The sequence below is a fragment of the Orcinus orca genome, chromosome 16, assembly GCF_937001465.1.
Source record: "Orcinus orca chromosome 16, mOrcOrc1.1, whole genome shotgun sequence".
Classification (NCBI taxonomy): Eukaryota; Metazoa; Chordata; class Mammalia; order Artiodactyla; family Delphinidae; genus Orcinus; species Orcinus orca.
The window spans coordinates 30,616,527-30,637,806 of NC_064574.1; the positions used below are offsets into that span (position 1 = coordinate 30,616,527).

The 21,280-nt window shown below is 38.7% G+C and overlaps 1 protein-coding gene across 7 annotated transcripts in view; it reads right to left on the minus strand.

Moving 5' to 3' along the window:
* The window catches only part of DNAAF9 (dynein axonemal assembly factor 9), a 153,897-nt gene that overhangs the window by 79,805 nt on the left and 52,812 nt on the right, over window positions 1–21,280 (minus strand). For all 7 annotated transcript variants that reach the window (XM_033415830.2, XM_033415831.2, XM_049698758.1 and 4 more), the window contains exons 7-10: window positions 20,288–20,365; window positions 11,256–11,354; window positions 5,526–5,581; window positions 3,141–3,276 (exon numbers count right to left, since the gene is read on the minus strand). In XM_033415830.2, coding sequence (XP_033271721.1) covers window positions 3,141–3,276; window positions 5,526–5,581; window positions 11,256–11,354; window positions 20,288–20,365 — 369 coding nt within the window. The remainder of the gene's footprint in view (window positions 1–3,140; window positions 3,277–5,525; window positions 5,582–11,255; window positions 11,355–20,287; window positions 20,366–21,280) is intronic.

Genomic DNA, 21,280 nt, shown 5'->3' on the forward strand with positions numbered 1-21,280 from the left:
GGGCCTGTGCGTACGGTGCCTGTGCTCCGCAACAGGAGAGGCCACAGCAGTGAGAGGCCTGCGTACCGCAAAAAAAAAAGTCTACAAATAATAAATACTGGAGAGGGTGTGGAGAAAAGGGAACCTTCCTACACTGTTGGTGGGAATGTAAATTGGTGCAGCCACTATGGAGAACAGTATGGAGGTTCCCCAAAAAACTAAAAATAGAGCTAGCATGTGATCCAGGAATCCCACCCCTGGGCACATACTGGAGAAAACCATAATTTGAAAAGATACAATGCACCCCAATGTCCACTGCAGCACTATTTACTGTAGCTAACACATGGAACAACCTAAATGTCCATCAACAGATGAATGGATAAAGAAGATGTGGTATATATATACAGTGGAATACTACTCAGCCAAAAAAAGGATGAAATAATGCCATTTGCAGCAACATGGGTGGACCTAGAGATGATCATACTAAGTGAAGTAAACCAGAGAGAGAAAAAGATAAATACATATGATATTATATGTGGAATCTAAAAAAAAAAAAGATACAAATGAACTTATTTCCAAAACAGAAAGAGACTCACAGGCATAGAAAACAAATTCATGGTTATCAAAGGGAAAAGGGCGTGAGGGGAGGGATAAATTAGGAGGCTGGGGTTAACATATACACACTACTATATATAAAATAGATAACCAACAAGGACCTACTGTATAGCACAGGGAACTATACTCAGTATTTTGTAATAACCTATAAGGGAAAAGAATCTGAAGAATATGTGTGTGTGTGTGTGTGTGTATATATACACACACACACACACATATATATGTATAACTGAATCACTGTGCTATACACCTGAAACTAACACAATATTGTAAATCGACTATACTTGAAAAAAAATGTTATTGACATTTACATTAAAAAGGAAATTGGTACAACAGAATTGGCATGTGTAATGTAAAATTGCTCAGATAATCTGGATTTTCAGATTTAATATCACCTGTTAATTTGTAAATTATTCACAAATGGCACAGAAATGGAAAAGATAAGTATGTCACCTTGAAACAGAGCTGAATGAAGATGAAAGTTCATAACTAGGCCCCCTACCACCCCAGGACCAGGTCTCAGTAAGTTCCTTGACTTCATTAGGTTTTCATGTTTGTAAAATAAAGAACCCCAATTATTACAGAAAGTTGTATAAATAACCTGCTACATTTTTGTTTTGGTAATAGACTATTTTTTTTTAGAGCAGTTTTAGGTTGACAGAAAGACTGATCCGAAAGCACAGAGAGTTCCCACATTATCTCCTGTCCTTCCCTCTGCCTCCACAATTTCCCCTATTATTTGTCTTGTAATATTATATTTGTTACAACTGATGAACTAATATTGATAAATTATTATTAACTAGAGTCCATAGTTTACATTTGGGTTCGCTCTTTGTATTGTACATTCTATGGGTTATGACAAATGTATAATGACATGTGCCCATCATGACAATATCATACAGAATAGTTTCACTTCCCTAAAAATCCACTAAGATCCATCTATTCTCCCTTCCTCCCAAACTCCAGGCAACAACTGATCTTTTTACTGTCTCCATTTTTTTTTTTTTTTTTTTGGCTGCACTGCGTGGCTTGTAGGATCTTAGTTCCCCCGACCAGGGATTGAACCCAGGCCCTCGGCAGTGACAGTGGCAGTGAGAGCGTGGAATCCTTAACCACTGGACCGCCAGGGAATTCCCTTTACTGCCTCCACTGTTGTACCTTTTCCAGAATGTCATATAGTGGGAGTCATATACTATGTAGCCATTAAAGATTGCCTTCTTTAACTTAGCAATATGCATTTTAGGTTCCTCCACGTCTTTTTGTGGCTTGATAGCTCTTTTTATCACTGAAACACAGTCCACTGTATGGATGTAACACAGTTTATTTATCCAGTCACCTGCTGAAGGACATCTTGGCTGCTTCCAAGTTTCCAAGTTTTGGCAATTATGAAAAGTGATGTTATAAGAAAAAATTCCTTATGTACGTTTTTGTGTGGACCTAAGTTTTCAGCTCATTTGGGTAAATACCAAAGAGCATGACTGATGTTGAAAGTATGTTTAGTTTTGCAAGAAACTGCCAAACTGTACTCCAAAGTGGCTGTACCATTTTGCATTCTCACCAATAATGAATGAGAGTTTCTGTTGCTCCACATTTGGTGTTGTCAGTGTTTCAGCCATTCTAAGGTGTGTAATGGATGGCTAAATTATTGCTCCAAACATTTCACAGCACCATCCTCACTGACTCTTCTACTAGTCTGTGAGATCCTTCGAGGCAAAGACCATGACTATATTTTCCTTGCACCTAGCACAGTGACTGGCACATAGTAGACACTCAATAATGATTACTGAGTTAATGACTAAAAGCCCTTTGGCTTTGGAGTCATACAGACCTAAAAACAGAAATTGGCTAAGTCATCCACAATGTGGGTGTGCACTGGGGTTGGTTTCTTTTTTTGCAATTTTTTTGAGATAAAATTCACTATTTTAAAGTATACAAAAAAATGTACTGGTTTTATCATTGTGTTCTTTTGTCCTCCTTATTGTTCCAAGATTCCTTCTTTTTTTTTTTAATTTTTTTATCATTTCTTCTTTGTTTTGACCAAACTTCCTTTAGTCATTCTTTTAGGGTAGGTCTGCTCGCAACAAATTCTCTTAGTTTTCTTTCATCTGAGCATGTCTTGATTACCCCTTCATTACTGAAGGAGGTTGTCACTGGATATAGATTTCTAGATGATAGTTCTCTTTTAACACTTGAAATGTAACAGTCAAGACATAGCAAATTTAGGCTTGGAATGACTGTCTATTTTCAAGTTAATTTAAAATTCTTATTCTACTGTTGATACTACTTGGATAACTGAAAGTTTGGTTCGTGAAAGTATTTTTTTAACCTTTACCCTTCAATATTTAAAAATTAAATATGATACTTTCAAATCATATCTAGTACTTATATAAAAATACACAGTCAGTTTTTAATCACTTTTCACACCAAAACAACTTCAAGTTCAAGGTTAAATCAATACACTAGTTGGAAAGGTTCCATTTATCCAGCTCCCCTCCTCCCTATTTGATAATAAAACCAATTAAGCACCAGGTAGTCAAGCCACTCACCATGTGTTTGGCAAAGCTCCCGCTGGGACCAGTGCTGCGTACCAGGTGCCCTTCAGAAGGGAAGTTAAAGTTGCCAGCATTCAGGTTTTCTCGTGTGGAATGATTACCAAAGAGAACAAATGGCTGCCTATTAGGGCTAGAGTGGCAAATCAAAAACATGTAATTAGTGAAGAGATTACTGGCTAGGGAAACTTCCAAATGAGTGAGTTCTTGGGCTTCTCTGACTGTCATCCTGCGGTTTGAGCAAGGTGATTAGTACAGTCCACCTAATGCTCCCTGCTGGTTGGGAAGAGATACCAGATTATCTTTGACTCCTCCTACTGACCCATAGGGACATACCTAAACCCAAGCCATGTTTATATTTTTAGCCTGTCCTGCTGCTTAAGGAGAAAGTTCTGTAAGTTTGCTGTCCACGATACAGAGATGGAGCAAAATCCCAGTTTTATACAATAGCATTTTGATAGAAATATACATTTTCAAGAATGATAGCAGTTGTGATACTCACACTGTAGACAAACAATAGAGCTGTTAACCATTCCCAAGTAGCTTTAGGAGGGAAGGAGGAAAGTAGGGTTGCAAATGTTCTCACCACCACACCTACCCGTCCCTGCACCCATCCCTCTCTTCCCTCTTTCCTCTTGGCTGCAATGCTTCCTCAGAGTTTCCCTACTTTCCACTCTGCTTCCACTCTGCCCTCCTATAATCCATTCTCCACATTGCAGAGAAGATAATCTTTTAAACATTCAAAGCCTTTATTTTCAGGAGAAGGGCTGAAATCTTTCACATGGCCAACAAAGACTAACATGGTCTGGCCTGGCCAACTTCTTTAGCTCCATATAAGACCACTCTCTCCCAACTTCCACACTCCAGCCAAACTCATCTTCTTTTATGTTCCTCGACACACATTTCTTTTATGTTCCTTACGTTCTCATCTCAGGACCACTGCTTTTGTCCCTTAATTATCTTTACTCATCATTCACATCTCATCTCCCCCCAGAGGTCAGCTCTCCAGTGTGGTCTTCACAGTACCATGTTCTTTTTTCCTTCAAGGCGTCAATCAGAGTTTGCAATTACATATTTCTTTGTGAGGTTGCTTGATTAACGTCTTATTTCTCCACCACACTATTCACTCCATGAGGGAAGAGACTGTGTCTGGTTTATTTTTAAATCATGTATCTCTTGCTTAGTATGTCACACCTATTTGTCAACAAATAGTCAATGACTAAAGGATATTTTAAAAAGATAGTTTCTGCTATGGATTGAATGTTGTGTTCTCCCAAAATTCAACATGTTAAAATCCTAACCCCCAAAGTGATGGTATTAGGAGGTAGGGATTTGGGGAGGTGATTAGGTCATAAGGATAGAGCCTTCATGAACAAGATTATAAAAGAAACTCTTATAAAAGAGGTTCCAGAGAGATCCCCCTTGCCCCTCCTGCTATGTGAGGTTAGAGTGAAATGACACCCATCTATGAGAAAGTGGGCCCTCACCAGACACCAAATCTGCCAGTGCCATGATCCTGGACTTCCCAGTCTCCAGAACTATAATGGAGAAATAAATGTTTGTTGTTTATAAGCTACCCAGTCTATGGTATTTTTGTTACAGGAGCTAAAACAGACTAAGACAGCTTTCTTTATCCCATACCCTTTCCTTAAATTGCCCTTAGAGTATGTCATGTGGAAAATCCTTTGTATTTCTTCGCATTGTTCTTAAACATACTTCCTTAAGCTTCAGACAAACTGGGGCTGTTAAAAGTAAAAATGACCCTGATTCTATTCTGATGCTTAATTCAAGTTAAGTGAGACTCTGTGCAGAAAAAGATGACTCTGAGTCCCAGCCAGGGTAGTCTGTCTCATTACCAGATTGGACTGCAATTGGGGAAGAAAAGAAAGGAAAGATCTACTCGCATTTATCCATCAGAGGAACTATCCGCTGCTGGGCCCTCCTGATTATCATTGCAAAAGAGGTACTGAAGGAAACACTTCAAGAAAACAAATGCAGCAACCCTCATTGCTCCCATGTCTTCCTGGGGCTGGATCTTTATGCCCAATCCCTTTTACTCCCCAACAAGCCACTGTTGATCACTGCCCAGCCCTTGGACACTCTGCTTCCTCTAGCTTTGCTGGGTTACTGATGGAATAAAAAATTCCTTTCTTTAGATTTTAGCAAGTTACAATGTTTTAAAAGCCACCTTAACATAAGACTTTAATACAAAAGCAGTGAAACAGACAATTTTATAGAGTATGGATTTCTTACTCTGTGATGACTAAAGTCAACCCATATTTTCCTGACTCCAGCTTCTGTACTTAGATTCTCTCCCATTTCCACCCCCTTGTCAACCCCATTTTCTCTATTACCATTCAATTTCTTTCCCAAGAATCTTACCTATTTTCAGTTATATGACTGGAAATCATTCCATGACTAAAGTAACTTCTGAATGGCTAAAAAAGAAGTCAACATTATATATATTAAGATCACAGTTTTATAAAACAATCACAAACCCATCATATATGCATGTATGTGTGCTTATAGTGTGTGTGTGCGTGCGTGTGTGTGTGTGTGTGTGTGTGTGTGTGTGAGAGAGAGAGAGAGAGAGAGAAAGAGGGAGAGATACATGTTTATAGATTGTTATAAGAACATGGGAGGACATATGTGGTGGATAACAACATGAATTTTGGGGATAGAAAGCAAGCAAACAACAATTAGCAAAGAAAAAAGATAAAAGCCTGCAAAAGAAAAAGAAAGGAAAAGGAAGGTAAAGAAAAATCCTTGTCAAATTTTACAGTTTTTAACTACTGAAAGGAAATTGGACAAAACACCATCTGTGTTCTAAGTTACTAACCATATAGGAATCTTTTTCTTCTATTAAATTTTTTTCTACATTTCCAATAATTAGAATTATTTTAATTCTATAAATTATAATATATATTAATTCTAGTATACTAATTTAAAATGAGTAATGAGGGAGAATCCAAGGGACTTAGAAGTACTGACAGAAGTTTCCCAGGAAACCACAGAAGTACTTCTCAGCTTTGATGTGCATAGTGCTAGGCTAAACACTAATCAAACACTGATATGCAGGGTCTTTGTCAAGAGTTCAAAACTTCAAAAGGCAATTCTAATCCCCTTAAATAATACTGATTGTTTCCCCCCCATTAAATAAATAATATATGCTTATTTTAGAATACAATAAAAACCACCTACAATCTCTAAGAACTATTAACGTTCTGGTACATTTTCTTCAAATCTTTCTTCTATGGTATATTCATAGAATATATATAGATTGTACCAAAGTTTATTAAATAGTCCTTTATTCTTGGAAATTTATATTGCTACTAACTCTTATATCATAAATAATACTGTAATGAATAACTTCTCATAAATTTTATCTACAGCTCTGATTATTTCCTTAAGGCAAATCTGGAAATGAAATTATAGGGTAAGAAGGCAAAACTATATTGCCAAATTGTTTTTCAAAAAAGTCTGATCAATGTACACTTCCACTTACAATATCTGAGTGTGCCTATCTCAGGGTAAGCACTGTCCAATAAATGTCCTTTTAAAAATATATTTGTCAAGTTGACAAACGAAAAATGGTACCTCGTTGTTGTTTTTATTTTATACCCCTTTGATTTTTAATGAAGTAGAATATTTCAGATATGTTCAATGGCCATTTGGACTTCCCTTTGGTAATTAACTGTTTATTTACATCCTCTGTATGTTTATCAATTGGAGTTTTGGAGTTTGTCTTACTGATTTGTAAAAACTCTTTATATATTAAAGGAATAACAGCTAAAGTTTATTGAGGGTTTACCATGTGAACTGTGACAGGCATTTAAATGTATTATCTCAAGTACAGTTGACCCTTGAACAACACATTTTAACTGCACAGGTCCACTTATATGTGGATCTTTTAAAATAGTAAATACCACAGTAATATATGACAGGCAGTTGGCTGAATCTGTGGATGTGGAACCGCGGATGCCAAGGAACCGCAAATATGGAAGGACTGCGTATAAGGAGGCGTTGTGTACACAAAGGGCTGGCTATAAGTTAAATGCAGATTGTCGACTGTGTGGAGGGTCTGGAGGGTCTGGGTCCCTAATGCCAGTGCTGTTCAAGGGTCAACTGTAATCCTAGTAACAACCTACGCAATTCATTCTATCATGATCCCCTCTTTACAGATGAGTTAGCTAATTTAATTAACTTGTCCCAGGTCACAGAGCTAGTGAGCTGCATAGTCAGGATTCTAACTGGATTTGGGAAAAAAAGATAAAATTAGATCCATATCTCACAACATATCCATATCTCACATCATATACACAAAAAATCCCAAGTGAATTACGGATCTAAATTAAAAAAATTAAACCATACAAGTACTAAAAGGGTAAATTCCTCTTTAACCTTAGATTTATAAGCCTTTCTGTATATGACTGAAAATCCAGAGGCAATAAAAGAAAATATTAATACATTTACATAAAGATAAAAAGTTTGCATGGCAAAAAACCACCATAAACAAAGCAATTGATAAATAAGGAAGAAATATTTGGAATATATATCACAGACAAAAAGGTAATAGCCTAAATATATAAAGAACTTGTAAAAAACAAGGAACAAAAGACCTAAAACCTGTGCTCTATAGCTCAGTTAATAGTATTGTACCAATATTAAAATGGGAAAAAGACATGAAAATAAAATATAAAATGGCCTTCAAACATATGAAAAAGTGTTCAAGCTTAGTCATAATTAGAAAAACACAAACTAAAATAATACCAAGATACCATTTCTCATCGATGAGACTGTCAAAAATTAAAAAGTATGACAACACATTCTATTGGTGAGGCTGTGGTAAAACAGGCACCCTCATATGTTGCTAGTGGGAATGCAAATCAGGACAACCTTTCTGAAGGGAAATTTGGCAATAGCTAACACAACTACATATGCACTTACCTTTTGACCCAGCAATCCCATTACTAGGTATACAAACCTCCAACAATATGAAAATACATAAGCACAGAGTTATTTACTATGGCACTCTTTGCAACGGCAAAATAACCTAAATACACATACATAAGACAGGGGTTATTCTGCATATAACTTATAGTTGGCCCTCTGAATTCGCGGCTCCTCTGCATCCATGAATTCAACCAATCCTGAACCATGTAGTACTGTAGTATTTACTACTGAAAAATATGCAAGTGGACCCAGGTAGTTCAAGCCTGTGTTGTTCAAGGGTCAACTGTATTATGAATTATAATAAAGAATGAACTGACCTAGAAAGAGTTCCAGGATACACTGTTAAGTGAAAAGAGCAAAGTGGAAATGACTACATATGGTATGCTACTCTTCAATGAAAGAAAGGATATAAGAAAATAACCTATGTATCTGATCATTTGTGCAAAAGAGACAGAAAACATAAACCACAAACTGAAGAGATTTGTTACCTACTGGTAATGGAATGGGTGGAAAAAGGGTGGAAAGAAAGTGGGAATCAGAATATGGTAGTAAGAACCCAGGAGTGACACGTCACCGAGTATATCTTTTTTTTGCGGTAGGCGGGCCTCTCACTGTTGGAGCCTCTCCCGTTGAGGAGCACAGGCTCCGGACGCACAGGCTCAGCGGGCATGGCTCACGGGCCTAGCCACTCCGCGGCATATGGGATCTTCCCGGACTGGGGCACGAACCTGTGTCCCCTGCATCAGCAGGCAGACTGTCAACCACTGCGCCACCAGGGAAGCCCTCACTGAGTATATCTTTTTGAATATTTTTTACTCTTAGAATCAGTAATAAGAAAAAAAGAATTAAAAAAAATAAAAAACTGAAATGGGCATCAGTGAGAGGTGGGACAACTTCAAGTGGCCTAATATAGAAGTAATTGGAGTCTCTGAAGGAAAAGAGAACAGAAAAAATAATGGCCAAAAACTTTCCAAACTTGATGAAACTAAAAATCCAGATCCAAAAAGCTCAACAAAACCCAAGCATAGGAAATATGATCAAAATTACAGTGAGACATACCATAATCAAATTACTCAAAACCAGTAATGAAAGAGAAAATCATAAAAGCTACCAGAGGGAAAAATGACAAGTTACGTACAGAAGAATAAAGATAAAGATCAATGACTTTTCATCAGAAATAATGCAAGTGAGAAAGAGTGGAACATCTTTCAGGTACTGTAAGGAAAAAACTGTCAATCTAGAATTCTATACACAGCAAAAATACTTTCAAAAATGAAAGTGAAGGATTTCCTTGGTGGCATAGTGGTTAAGAATCTGCCTGCAAATGCAGGAGACACAGGTTCAACCCCTGGTCCGGCAAGATCCCACATGCCGCCGAGCAACTAAGTCCATGTGCCGCAACTACTGAGCCTGTGCTCTACAGCCCGTGAGCCACAACTACTGAGGCCCAAGTGCCTAGAGCCCATGCTCCGTGACAAGAGAAGCCACCGCAATAAGAAGCCTGCACAGTGCAACGAAGAGTAGCCCCCACTTGCCACAACTAGAGAAAGCCTGCATACAGCAAATAAAGACTCAATGCAGCCAAAAATAAATAAATAATTAATTAGAAAAAAACGAAAGTGAAATAAAATTTTTTTTCAGACATACAAAAGCTGGAAGAATTAATCATCAGAAGATTCACACTACAAAAAATGTTAAATGATATCCTTCGGGGCGAAGGAAATCATACCAAATGGATATCTGTGTCTACACAAAGAAATGAACAGCACCAGAAATTTTAACTACATGGGCAGATATGTAAGATTTTTGAATTATTTAAATCTTTAAAAAATACTGTTAAAGATTTTTAAAAGACAAAAAAGACAACTGTTTAAACAAAGATAACCCCAATATATTGTGGGGTTTATAACATAATGTAAAAGTAAAATGCACAGCAACAAAGATCAACTCCAGTTCCAAAGGGCAGGAGTAGGGCCTGTCCTGGGTCACAGTGGAACACAGCAGAACTGAGGACGGGCAGTGCAAGCCCAAAGTAAGCTCAAGTACAAGCTCAAGATCACTCTTTTGATCCTTCCTGTTGACTAGTTTTGGGGAATAGTTTGGGAACCAGTTTTGTGCCTTACTTACTTTATTTATTTATTTATTTTATTTATTTTTGGCTGCATCTGGTCTTAGTTGTGGCACGCGGGATGTTCGTTGAGGCACGCAGGATCTTTTGTTGCAGCACGCGGGCTCTTTGCTGTGGTGCGCAGGCTTCTCTCCAGTTGTGGCCTGCAGGTTTTCTCTTCTCTAGTTGTGGCGCGCAGTCCCCAGAGCACATGGGCTCTATAGTTTGCAGCATGCGGGCTCTAGTTGAGGCGTGCGAGCTCAGTAGTTGTGGTAAGTGGGCTTAGCTGTCCCACGGCATGTGGGATCTTAGTTCCCTGACCAAGAATCGAACCCATGTACCCTGCATTGGAAGGCGGATTCTTTACCACTGGACCACCAGGGAAGCCCCTGTGCCTTAGTTCTTGATTTACATACCTCAGTTTACTCATGGAGTGGGTCTTATCCTGAACCTAGTAACTTCACTACTGTTGTCTGCCTAGAAAGAAAGCTTGGCATTACCTAGAGGTTCGACTGACAAAGGTGTGCTATTCACATGTGGAGAATTATTCCTAGGCTTATTAACTGGTGCCCAACAGAATTCCTGGCTGACAGGGGCACCACCTCTGACAAATGAGTATCTTTCTTGTAGAGAAACTGGCACAGAAAAAAAAAAACCTTCTTATATAGGGGTTGGCATGGGAGTTAAAAACTTCTTTATAGCATGCAACAAATCTTAAGGAAATGATAGCCAAATTCAGATTGGTAGTGCTGTATTCTGAGAACTTTTTTTTTTTTTTTTGCGGTACGCGGGCCTCTCACTGCTGTGGCCTCTCCCGTCGTGCAGCACAGGCTCCGGACGCACAGGCTCAGCGGCCATAGCTCACGGGCCCAGCAGCTCCGCGGAATGTGGGATCCTTCCGGACTGGGGCACGAACCCGTGTCCCCTGCATCCACAGGCGGACTCTCAACCACTGCGCCACCAGGGAAGCCCTGAGAAAATTTTTAATAAAAATAAAAACAATAAATAAACTAGCCAATTTCTTCTTTCTCTTTAACCCTTCCTTTACATACCTCACCCGCCTGAGATTCAGACAATTCCAGCAAGAAGGGAATTTCTGTGTCAAAACTGGCGAAGAAGCTAGTCCACTGACGTTCAAAAGCCACCAAATCCTAGAAAGAAAATGAAAAGACAATGTGTTCATTCAAGGAGGTACTTTAGAAAACCAGAATCATGAAACTGCATCTGATCTCAAAATACCAGACCGTTTAAATATGTTGTTTAAAAGGTAGTAGCAAACTACTGATACATGTTACCACATGGATGGACCTCAAAAACATTATGCCCAATGAAAGAGGCCATATATAAAAGACTACAGTATATGAAATACTCAGAAAAGACAAATCTAGAGACAGAAAGTAGATCAGTGGTTTGCTTAGGGCTGACAGTGGGAATGGAGGTTGACTGCAAGTGAGGACAAGGGAACTTTCTGGGTTGATGAAATGTTCTAAAATTCAAATTGTGGTGATAGTTGCACACCTCTGTAAACTTACTAAAAATCACCAAACTGTACACTTAAAATGGGTAAATTTTTTTTTTTAAATGGGTAAGTTTTATGGTATATAAATTATATTCCAATAAAGCTGTTTTTTTTGTTTTTTTTTGTTTTTTTTAAAAGGGCAGTAAATGGGCTTCCCTGGTGGCGCAGTGGTTGAGAGTCCGCTTGCCAATGCAGGGTACACGGGTTCGTGCCCCGGTCCGGGAAGATCCCACATGCCGCGGAGCGGCTGGGCCCGTGAGCCATGGCCGCTGAGCCTGCGCGTCCGGAGCCTGTGCTCCGCAACAGGAGAGGCCACAACAGTGAGAGGCCCGCATAATGGGGAAAAAAAAAAAAAAAAAAAGGGCAGTAATGTCCTTTAAAAGCTGTTTTTAAAAAGGACAGTTAGCAACCCTTGTTGAAGAGGGAGTTATTTATGAGTCACCTAAAGCTATTTATGAGACACTACACCTAGTACCATAAGCTCACAGAGTGAAGCTTTGTTTAAGGACAAATTAGTTGACTTTAGTTAGAAGTTCAGTGGGGCCAGAGGTGGCCCAGAGCCCTTTCCTCCCTCATCCTCTCCTCCAAGTATGAGGAACTCTGCACCTTCCCAGCTGACTCTCCTCTACATACAGCCTGCCTCCCTCCCCCATCCCAGCTGCTTTTCAGCCTCCTCTCTGAACTCATTCCTGTTCCCAACCACTACCCATTGCTTTGTGTTCCTGGCTTTTTTTTAAGGCATCATCAGTTAACCCAAAATATCAGCTAGGACTTGCCTGATTGAGATACTCAAGTGACATCTTTGTCCTTATTTGGAAGTTGCTGTTAATTTGTACTCAAATTGGATAGTTCTCTTTACTGTCCATCTCACACTGTGTAAGTGTACATGACAAGCACCCAGCCTAGTGCCTTGCTTACAGCAGGCATCCTGTTTGCTGCACTAAAACTGGCTGTCTGGATCTATGCTCTTCCCTACTGTTCTCTTTAAGGATACACAAGTACTCATACCTATGAACTCTGTGTTAGACATGCAACGGTCCTAGGCATAAAGCATAATGGATCTCTGCTGGGAATACTTAGTGTAAACAACATTCTCAAGTGACTTCACTATTTGCTGCCTAGACAATCTATATTTTGTTTATTATATATATATATATTTATATACACCCACATGTATTACATTCCATATATGTCAATATATGTCTAAAATTATTTTCAGTAATACGTAGGAGACAGTGCTGATATTGTTTTCTGAGTATGTTTTATATATAACATAGGATAAAAATCAGGTATATATGTGTGTACATATGTATGTATATACATGTGCATGTATATATAAGTATGTATAGGTGTATACACACATACACACACACAAGGAGAGAAAAGGCGAGGGAGCAGGGAGAGAGAGAAGAGAATTTCCTAGTTTCGTCCACTGAAGAGATCTAGAAACAATGACCAAACCAGGAGCAAGGAGAATTTCTAGCACCCAGACTGTGGTGCTGAAATGTGATTTCCCACTCAAAGAAACCGTAACTTACTAGAGAAATGACCAATTCCAGGTCTGAGACAGGAAACGTACAAGATAAGCCTGGAATATCTTGTCACAGTATATAGCAGAGAAGTTATTGAGGACTATTAAGATTGTGTTAAAAGGATTTGTAACCAACTTGAAGTGAGACCACAGCCCAAAGATGGAACAATTTAGAGGATCGGTAAAGATGATAACTGCAATGGACAGAAACATATCAAACATATTTAAATCTATGAGTTCAAAATTAGATATATTTTAAAAAACTATTTTTTTTTTACTGGTTACTTTTGGAAAACGGTTGGGAACCAACCTTATTTTGAAAACTTCAAAAGCAAGAATTCAAGAATTCAAGCATTTAAAAGCAAGAATTCAAGCATTTATCTTGCTTTTCCTACATGAACGTCACCACTGCATAAACAATATTAGCAAGCTGAATATTTCTCTTTAGAGAATATAAATGAAGAAGGAATTATAGAATTGGAATACCACCATTTTGCAATAGTGAATTAAGACTAATTAATGAAGTAAAGATCTGAAGATTGCATATCAATGGCTGTTCACAAAATAAAGAGAATCAATTAGATACACATACTTCTTGGTAAGGAACACAATACCCTCTATGAAGTAATCTTCCCTCTAAAAATCAACCCTGAAACTGATTAAACCTCTAGATTCAATTACTAATAATCAGGAAATACAGAAGACAGGGAAACTGTTAAACTACATCATGGGAATGCAATCAACAAAATCCCAGTAAGGGGCTTCCCTGGTGGCACGGGGGTTAAGAATCTGCCTGCCAAGGCAGAGGACACGGATTCGAGCCCTGGTTCTGGAAGATCCCAAATGTTGTGGAGCAACTAAGCCCGTGGGCCACAACTACTGAGCCTGCGCTCTACAGCCCACAAGCCACAGCTACTGATCCCGTGGGCCACAATTACTGAGGCCCGCGCACCTAGAGCCAGTGCTCCGCTACAAGAGAAGCCACCGCGATGAGAAGCCCATGCACCACAACAAAGAGTAGCTCTCACTTGCTGCAACTAAAGAAAGCCCAAGCGCAGCAAAGACCCAAAGCAGCCAAAAATAAAATAAATTAAAAAAAAAAATCCCAGCAAGGACAACCGTATGACAATGATCTGGTTTCTTCAACAGACAGTTAGCGAGGGATGGGTGGGAACAAAGAGAAGGAGGGGGAATCCATACATGAGAAGAAACCTAAAACACACACAAGCAGGCAAAGCTAAACTATGATTAGATTCAGAAAGACCTGTGCTGGAAACTTTGCTTTGCCTCTTACTGGCTGTGTGACCTCGGGCAAGGGAGCTAACCTCTCTGAGCCGCAAATGCCTTATGTGCATAATGGCGGGGGCTATTATTTACCTTACAGAGATATTATAGGAATTAAATGAAATAACCTGTAGAAAGTGCTTATTACCAGGCCTTACACACTAGATGTCTGCAGTACTTGTCAATTTCTCTGCTTCTACTGTTGGCTAGCTGGAGTTGGCTAAGAACATCTGAGCCTCCACCTTGATTTCCTGGAACTTGTCTGCTCTACCTCTCAGACACCCATAATGCATATCACTGGCCTCAGGTAAGTCACATCTGAGGCTGTGCAACCCATTGTGGGTCTGTGCTTTCCTTGATTGGCTCTGTCCAATCCCTTGGGCTATACCAGAATGCTTCACTTTGTGAGGCTTAGGAAAACAAAAAGAACCAATATAGCTATTAGTACAGAATACACTTTATTCTGTTTTCCAATTCTATTTAGAAACAAACTCAAAAGTATGTTTCTATTTTAATGGCCTACATGGTGACACTCACCTTGGTTTGGGTCTACGATAAGAAGTAGAGTTATACAGTTGGGCAGTCACCATTTTCTGGCTATCTTCTACGGAAAAACACTGAGTGCTTTGGGGGATACACAGAAAAGATAGGCACTTTGCTCCCAAAAAAGTTCCCTGAAGAGGTGGATATGTCAGTACTAATTACAGAATAAGGTGGAATGAATCATTAAATACTGCCTTCAGCTCCATGCTATGACCAACAGTGACAAATCCTAACCACTAGACCATTGGGAATCCATGCTATGACTGAAATGGAAGATTTCACGTGTGTGTGTGTGTGTGTGTGTGTGTGTGTTTGTATTCAAATCTTCCTAATATCCTTGTGTACTTCTCTATGCCCACTTTATAGATGAGGAGACTGAGGTACTCAGTGGTAAAGTGACCTAAGGATGCAATACTAACAACTAGCAAAAGTGAAAATATATCTAGGTAAGGGATACCCAGAGCCTGTGTGGTTTCCACTAGACACACTATTCTCCAATTTTTCCCCAGCACAAACAGTGCATTTGTGGAAATGGATACTGTGTATGGAGGTAGAATTGGTTCGTTGGATCTGATGATGAAGAAGAGAAAGTCTCTCTGCTCAGACTCCTGAAGGCCGAATCCAGAAGACAGGCCCAGATGGATATCAAAATCAGATAAGCAGCAGAAGTCTGCAAACCCCAAGAAACATGCCAGTGTGCCTTGGCCCTTGGCCACCAGGAAAGGACCCTGAACTTAAGACAGAACTCTTGCCCCTATGCTGGCATCCGGCAGTGTCTGATCTCAGGTGACTCAAAGGGGGAAAAGAAGCTTAATTTCAATATTTAAAAGTATTTTTAAGAATTACACGAGGTAGGACTTCCCTGGTGGTGCAGTGGTTAAGAATCCGCCTGCCAATGCAGGGGACACAGGTTTGAGCCCTGGTCCAGGAAGATCCCACATGCTGCGGAGCAGCTAAGCCCATGTCCCACAACTACTGAGCCTGCGCTCTAGAGCCCGTGCACCACAACTACTGAGCCCACGTGCCACAACTACTGAAGCCCGTGCACCTAGAGCCTGTGCTTCACAACAAGAGAAGCCACTGCAATGAGAAGCCCGTGCACCACAATGAAGAGCCCCCGCTTGCTGCAACTAGAGAAAGCCCATGCACAGCAATGAAGACCTAACGCAGGGAGGGAGGGAGGGAGGGAGGAAGAAAAAGATTTAAAAGAAAAGAATTACATGATGTAATAAATACAAGAAAATGAAAATAAGTAAAATAGTAACAACCACCAGTGAGACTACCATCTTTAGTTTCTAAGACACTGAACACAAATTATTTTACAAAGATGGAAATACACTCTGCTTTTTACTTTTCTCACCAAACATATTTTGAACATCTTTCTAAATCAAATCTCAGAGCAGTATGCATTTTCTCTTTGCAGGATCTGACCAAGAAGCATGGAGCTGTAGGATCCCTGGCCATCAAAGAGCTGCCAGTAGTGACTGACCAGTAAAAATTAAGGCCTAGATGCTAATTCTGACTATAAGATTACCAGTCTTAGCAAAGAGAAAATACATGTGAACAGAAAAGTATCTGGATATTGAAGAGAAAAAGAGTTTTTAAAGAGAACTTTGGAGGCTATGAAGCAGCCAAGCAAGAGAAGAGAGAAGAAAAAAAAGTAGATTTTAAGAAGTAATATGGGTACAGATTGGCTCCCTTTTTAAAAAATTTTTATAGGCACAAGTAACGACTAGAATTGTATTTTAACTTCTTTTGGTTGTTGGATTTGAATTTTATTAACACTTGTAGACTCAACACAGAGATCCTGCACAAATTTATAGTCATTTTCATACATATTTATTTTACCCTACTTAGGGTTTACTGAGCTTCTTGATCTGTGGATTGATGTATTTTATTTCATCAATTTGGAAAGTTCTCAGACATTATCAACTTAAATTTCCAGCCCCATTTTCTCTCTATTCTCCCTTCTGGGACTCCAATGATCTACTATGCTAGATCATTTGACACTGGCAGATACTGGATGCTCTGTTCCACCCCTTTTGCTCTTTTTCTCTTTGTCCTTCAGTTTGGAAACTTCCTATTGACTTATCTTCAAGTTCACTGAACTTTTCTTCATTCGTGTCTAATCTGATAAATTAGCCAACCTAATAAATCCTCCATTTCTATACCATATATTTTTCATTTCTAGCATTTCCATTTGGTTCTTTTTATAGTTTTCAGGTCTCTGCTAAAATTCCTCAACTCTTCACACATGTTGTCCCATTTTCTTCCAGATTCTTTAGCATTTTTATCAGTTACTTAAACAGATCAAATTTTCTTGTTTCTTCTGGTCTTATAATTTTTAAAAAATCATATGCCAGACATTTTGTATAAAAGACCAGTAAAAACAGAGGTAAACAGTACCATTTACCTCTAGGAAAGGGCCACTAGATCCCTTTCTTTTGTTAGGCCACTAAAGCAGGGATCTAAGTCAACTTGATCTATAATTGATCAGGGTCTGCATTTTGTAGCATTTGTAGTTTGGTTTACTTCATCACTAAATTCAAGTATTTCGAGGGTGGGGTGTGAACTTTGATAAAGATTTTGCTCAGAGTACTGGGACAAGATTCTGGAAGTCTCTTTGCATTTTATAGCTGAGCCACCAGCTTGCGGAATCATGGACAATCTCTCCCTGCTTTACAAGCTGGCTACCACTTTTCTGGGTGGCTAACGAGTTCTCTTTGCTCTCTAGTCCCCTTGGCTCTGTCTGTGTAGAGAGATCCTTGCCTTGCTACCTCGCATCCAGCCTTAAGAGGGCAGCTGCTTATACTCTGTAAAGACCTGGAATGCCTCCAAATGACTGCTCTCAGCTCTCCTGCGCTAATCCAGGTTATAGCTGAGTGTCAAGTACCTCAGCGGGGATGGTTCTCAGTGCTCCTGCCTGGCTCCTAATCTTTGGTGGACTACCCTGAGCGCTTGTGAAGACCTATGGTTTAGAGTTCAGGGGTAGGTGCTGACTCACTCACATACAGCCATTAAAAGCGCTTTAAAAGGTCAACTGATTTTTTCTTATCTCTGTCTGTGATAGATTTCTCTTCCTCCTGCTGTTCTACTGGAAATGAGAACAGTGTCCTATGAAGGGCCCTACTTTTTTAGAAAACAGAGTTCTTTGAGGTTTCCTTGCATCTTCAGCTCTCTAATGATTTTACACTATTATTCTGTTGCATATTCAGATTGTTTTGGTTATTAGGGTGAGAATAATGGTCTCTTTTGACTTTCTATATCCCTAACTGGGAGTGGAAAACCATGGTCATTTTTATTTCTTATTTTGTGAACAGCCAATTCCGGTTGTCTCCTAGTTCCCCACTGTTGTATTTTTCTTATCAATTTGTAAGAGCTCTCCATAGTGTAGTGGGTATAAATGTGCTCAATCATATTTTGGTATAAGAAATATCACCTTACTTTATTCTTTCTAAATAAAATTAAATCTGGCCCTGAGTCCTCCTCACTCTTCCTGTGAGATGGGAAGTCCACTATCAGACATTAAAAGGGCTTCCTTTCTACTTCTTCATGGTATCACTTAAGAATACCAAGCTCACTGGAAGTCAGAAAACCAGGAAATGGCCTGGTCTACAGCCCATGATGATTACCACTGTTGCTTCTTCAGTTGCATGATGTCACTGCTCTTCTACGTGTAACTAAAGATGCTCTCCTGAGTGGTCCCATTCCATTGACTCCAGAGATGCTTGTGATGTTCTCAAAACTACAATGCTATGTCTAGCTTCCATGTGTGACCTGAAGCATCCTCACGTTCAGGGCACTGCATGCAAGTGGGGCATGGGTCCCAGATACTGTGCAGAAACTCCTAAACTACTTATCTCTCTTATTTGTCTGTGGTTAAATTTTATTTAACATTCTTACACTCTTTTCTCCTTTTTTTTTTTTCTTGTGGCCATGCCACGCAGCTTGCGGGATCTTAGTTCCCCAACCAGGAATTGAACCTGGGCCCTCAGCAGTAGAAGCATGGAGTCCTAGCCACTAGACCGCCAGGGAATTACCATCATTCTTACACTCTTAATGTTGTCATTTTTGCATTTTCACTTTTTCCCATAATTAGGCAAGCCATGGATTGATGATGATGATTAGGTCTTTTTAAAGAACAAAAAGTTCAGGTTTTAATTTTCTTTTATATTCCTATTTTATTAGAAATGTTTAACAGAATGGATGTTCAATTTCATCAAATGCCTTTTCAGCATCTATGGAGTTATCATAAATGGTTCCAAGGAGAAAAATCAGTAGTGATTACACTAATAGATTTCCTGATATTAAACTAAATATTAAGCCCTTAATAAACTCTGCTTCATCACAGAATGTTCTTTTAATATGATACTGTTTGCTACCATTTTACTTAAAGTATAGGCATTAATATTTGTGAGACTGATGTGCAGTCTTCATTTTTTGAATTATTTTTGTTGGGTCTTGATTTCACAGCTCATTTCATTAAAAGGCTACATACAAGCTGTTCTTTTTCCATGCATATCCATCCATGACCCCTGAGAGACACTACTGAGCTGTTTAAACAAAGTACCTATACCTTAGTTTTGTTTGTTGCTCCTCATTGCAAATTGCTCTGCGCACTGTGAATTTTTTCTTCAAAGTTCAGATGAAAAATTAATGCCTGACCCTTTAATCCAGGAGTCAGTAAATTATGGCCTTTCCTTGGAACACAGACACACTCATTTGTTAAAGCACTGTCTATAATGGCATTGCTGAGTAGTTCGAACAGAGACACAGGGCCCACAAGGCCTAAAATGTTACTGTCTACCCCTTTACAGAAAAACGTTGCCAACCCCTGCCTAATCCTTGATTCTTTTAAGGCATACACCAACTTTTTAATCTTTTCATGCCAGAGAAAGAGTGCAAAAAGACACCCTCTTTATTGTTTTTCTGAAGTCCAGCCCAACGGAAAGAATGTCTTTAGGTCAAAACCTAAATCTTGGACCAGGCAGGCAGCCTTGGTCTCATCTCAGGTGAGGTTTCCTCAGAGTGGAAGAGGTCCCCTTCCACCCCCCAAGAAGTTTAAGATAATAATTGGGGGAGAAACTGTTCAATTCTTTGACTAAAGCAAACTAAAATATATCCTGCGTTTCTACAAGTTAAATACCATTAGTGGATAATTGAGCTGGTTGTAATATTTATAAGTTAAATACAGTATAGCTCCTTACTTCTGAAAGCAAAGTCTCCAGAGACATAGGATCCATCTTGCTGTAGACATTCCATAGATTCAAACTCACATCCTGCAACTGCAACACAAGGGGAAAAACATTGAAATAACTGAGTCAGTATCATTAGGATGATCAGAATTATTTCCTGACATTTAGAAATGACTATCTTGGTGAAAACTCAGTGATTAGAATAATAAATAAAAATTTTACATTATATTAGAACCTATACATATTAATAAATGTGTCCCATTCAAGGAAACTATCTGTTCAGAGACTTTGGTATATCTTCTGAATATCTTCAATGATGGGCATATATATATTTATATACATATACACACAAAAATATTTTGTCTTTGTTTAGAATAAAATTTTAATTAAAATAATACATTCCTATAGTTTTAAAAAATCAAATACTAGTCCTAAAGGCTTGTAATAAAAAAATTTTAATCCCAACTCCAACCTTTCACAAACCTCCACTAGTCTTAATCCTCAGAGGCAACCACTTTGAAGTCTTTTAACATTTTCTTTTTGGTAATTACCTCCATATTTTGATATAAGCTTCTATCACTATTTCTTGATTTATCAATTTAGAAATTAAATACTGACTTATGGCAAAGATGTAGCTCTGCTACGACTATCCCCATTCTCATACATTTTCTCACATATACACCTTAACATTATCTAATATCATGACTTTTTTGGTTATACCAGTAGTTATTGTTTATAATATTAAGGATATATATATATAAATATATATATTAAAAATATATAAAATTTACTGCAGGCCAAGTGCATACCATACTCATATTTGCTTTCTTAAACAAATTTTGTTTTTCCAAGAGCTACCAACAGCTTCATTCTTTTCACTTGTGTAACTTAAAAACTCAATCCTAAAATTTTTTCTACCTTTCCCACTTAATTTGCTAGTATGCTTACACTAGGGTTTCTCAATAGCAACACTACTGTCATTTTGGGCCAGTTATTCCTTTGTTG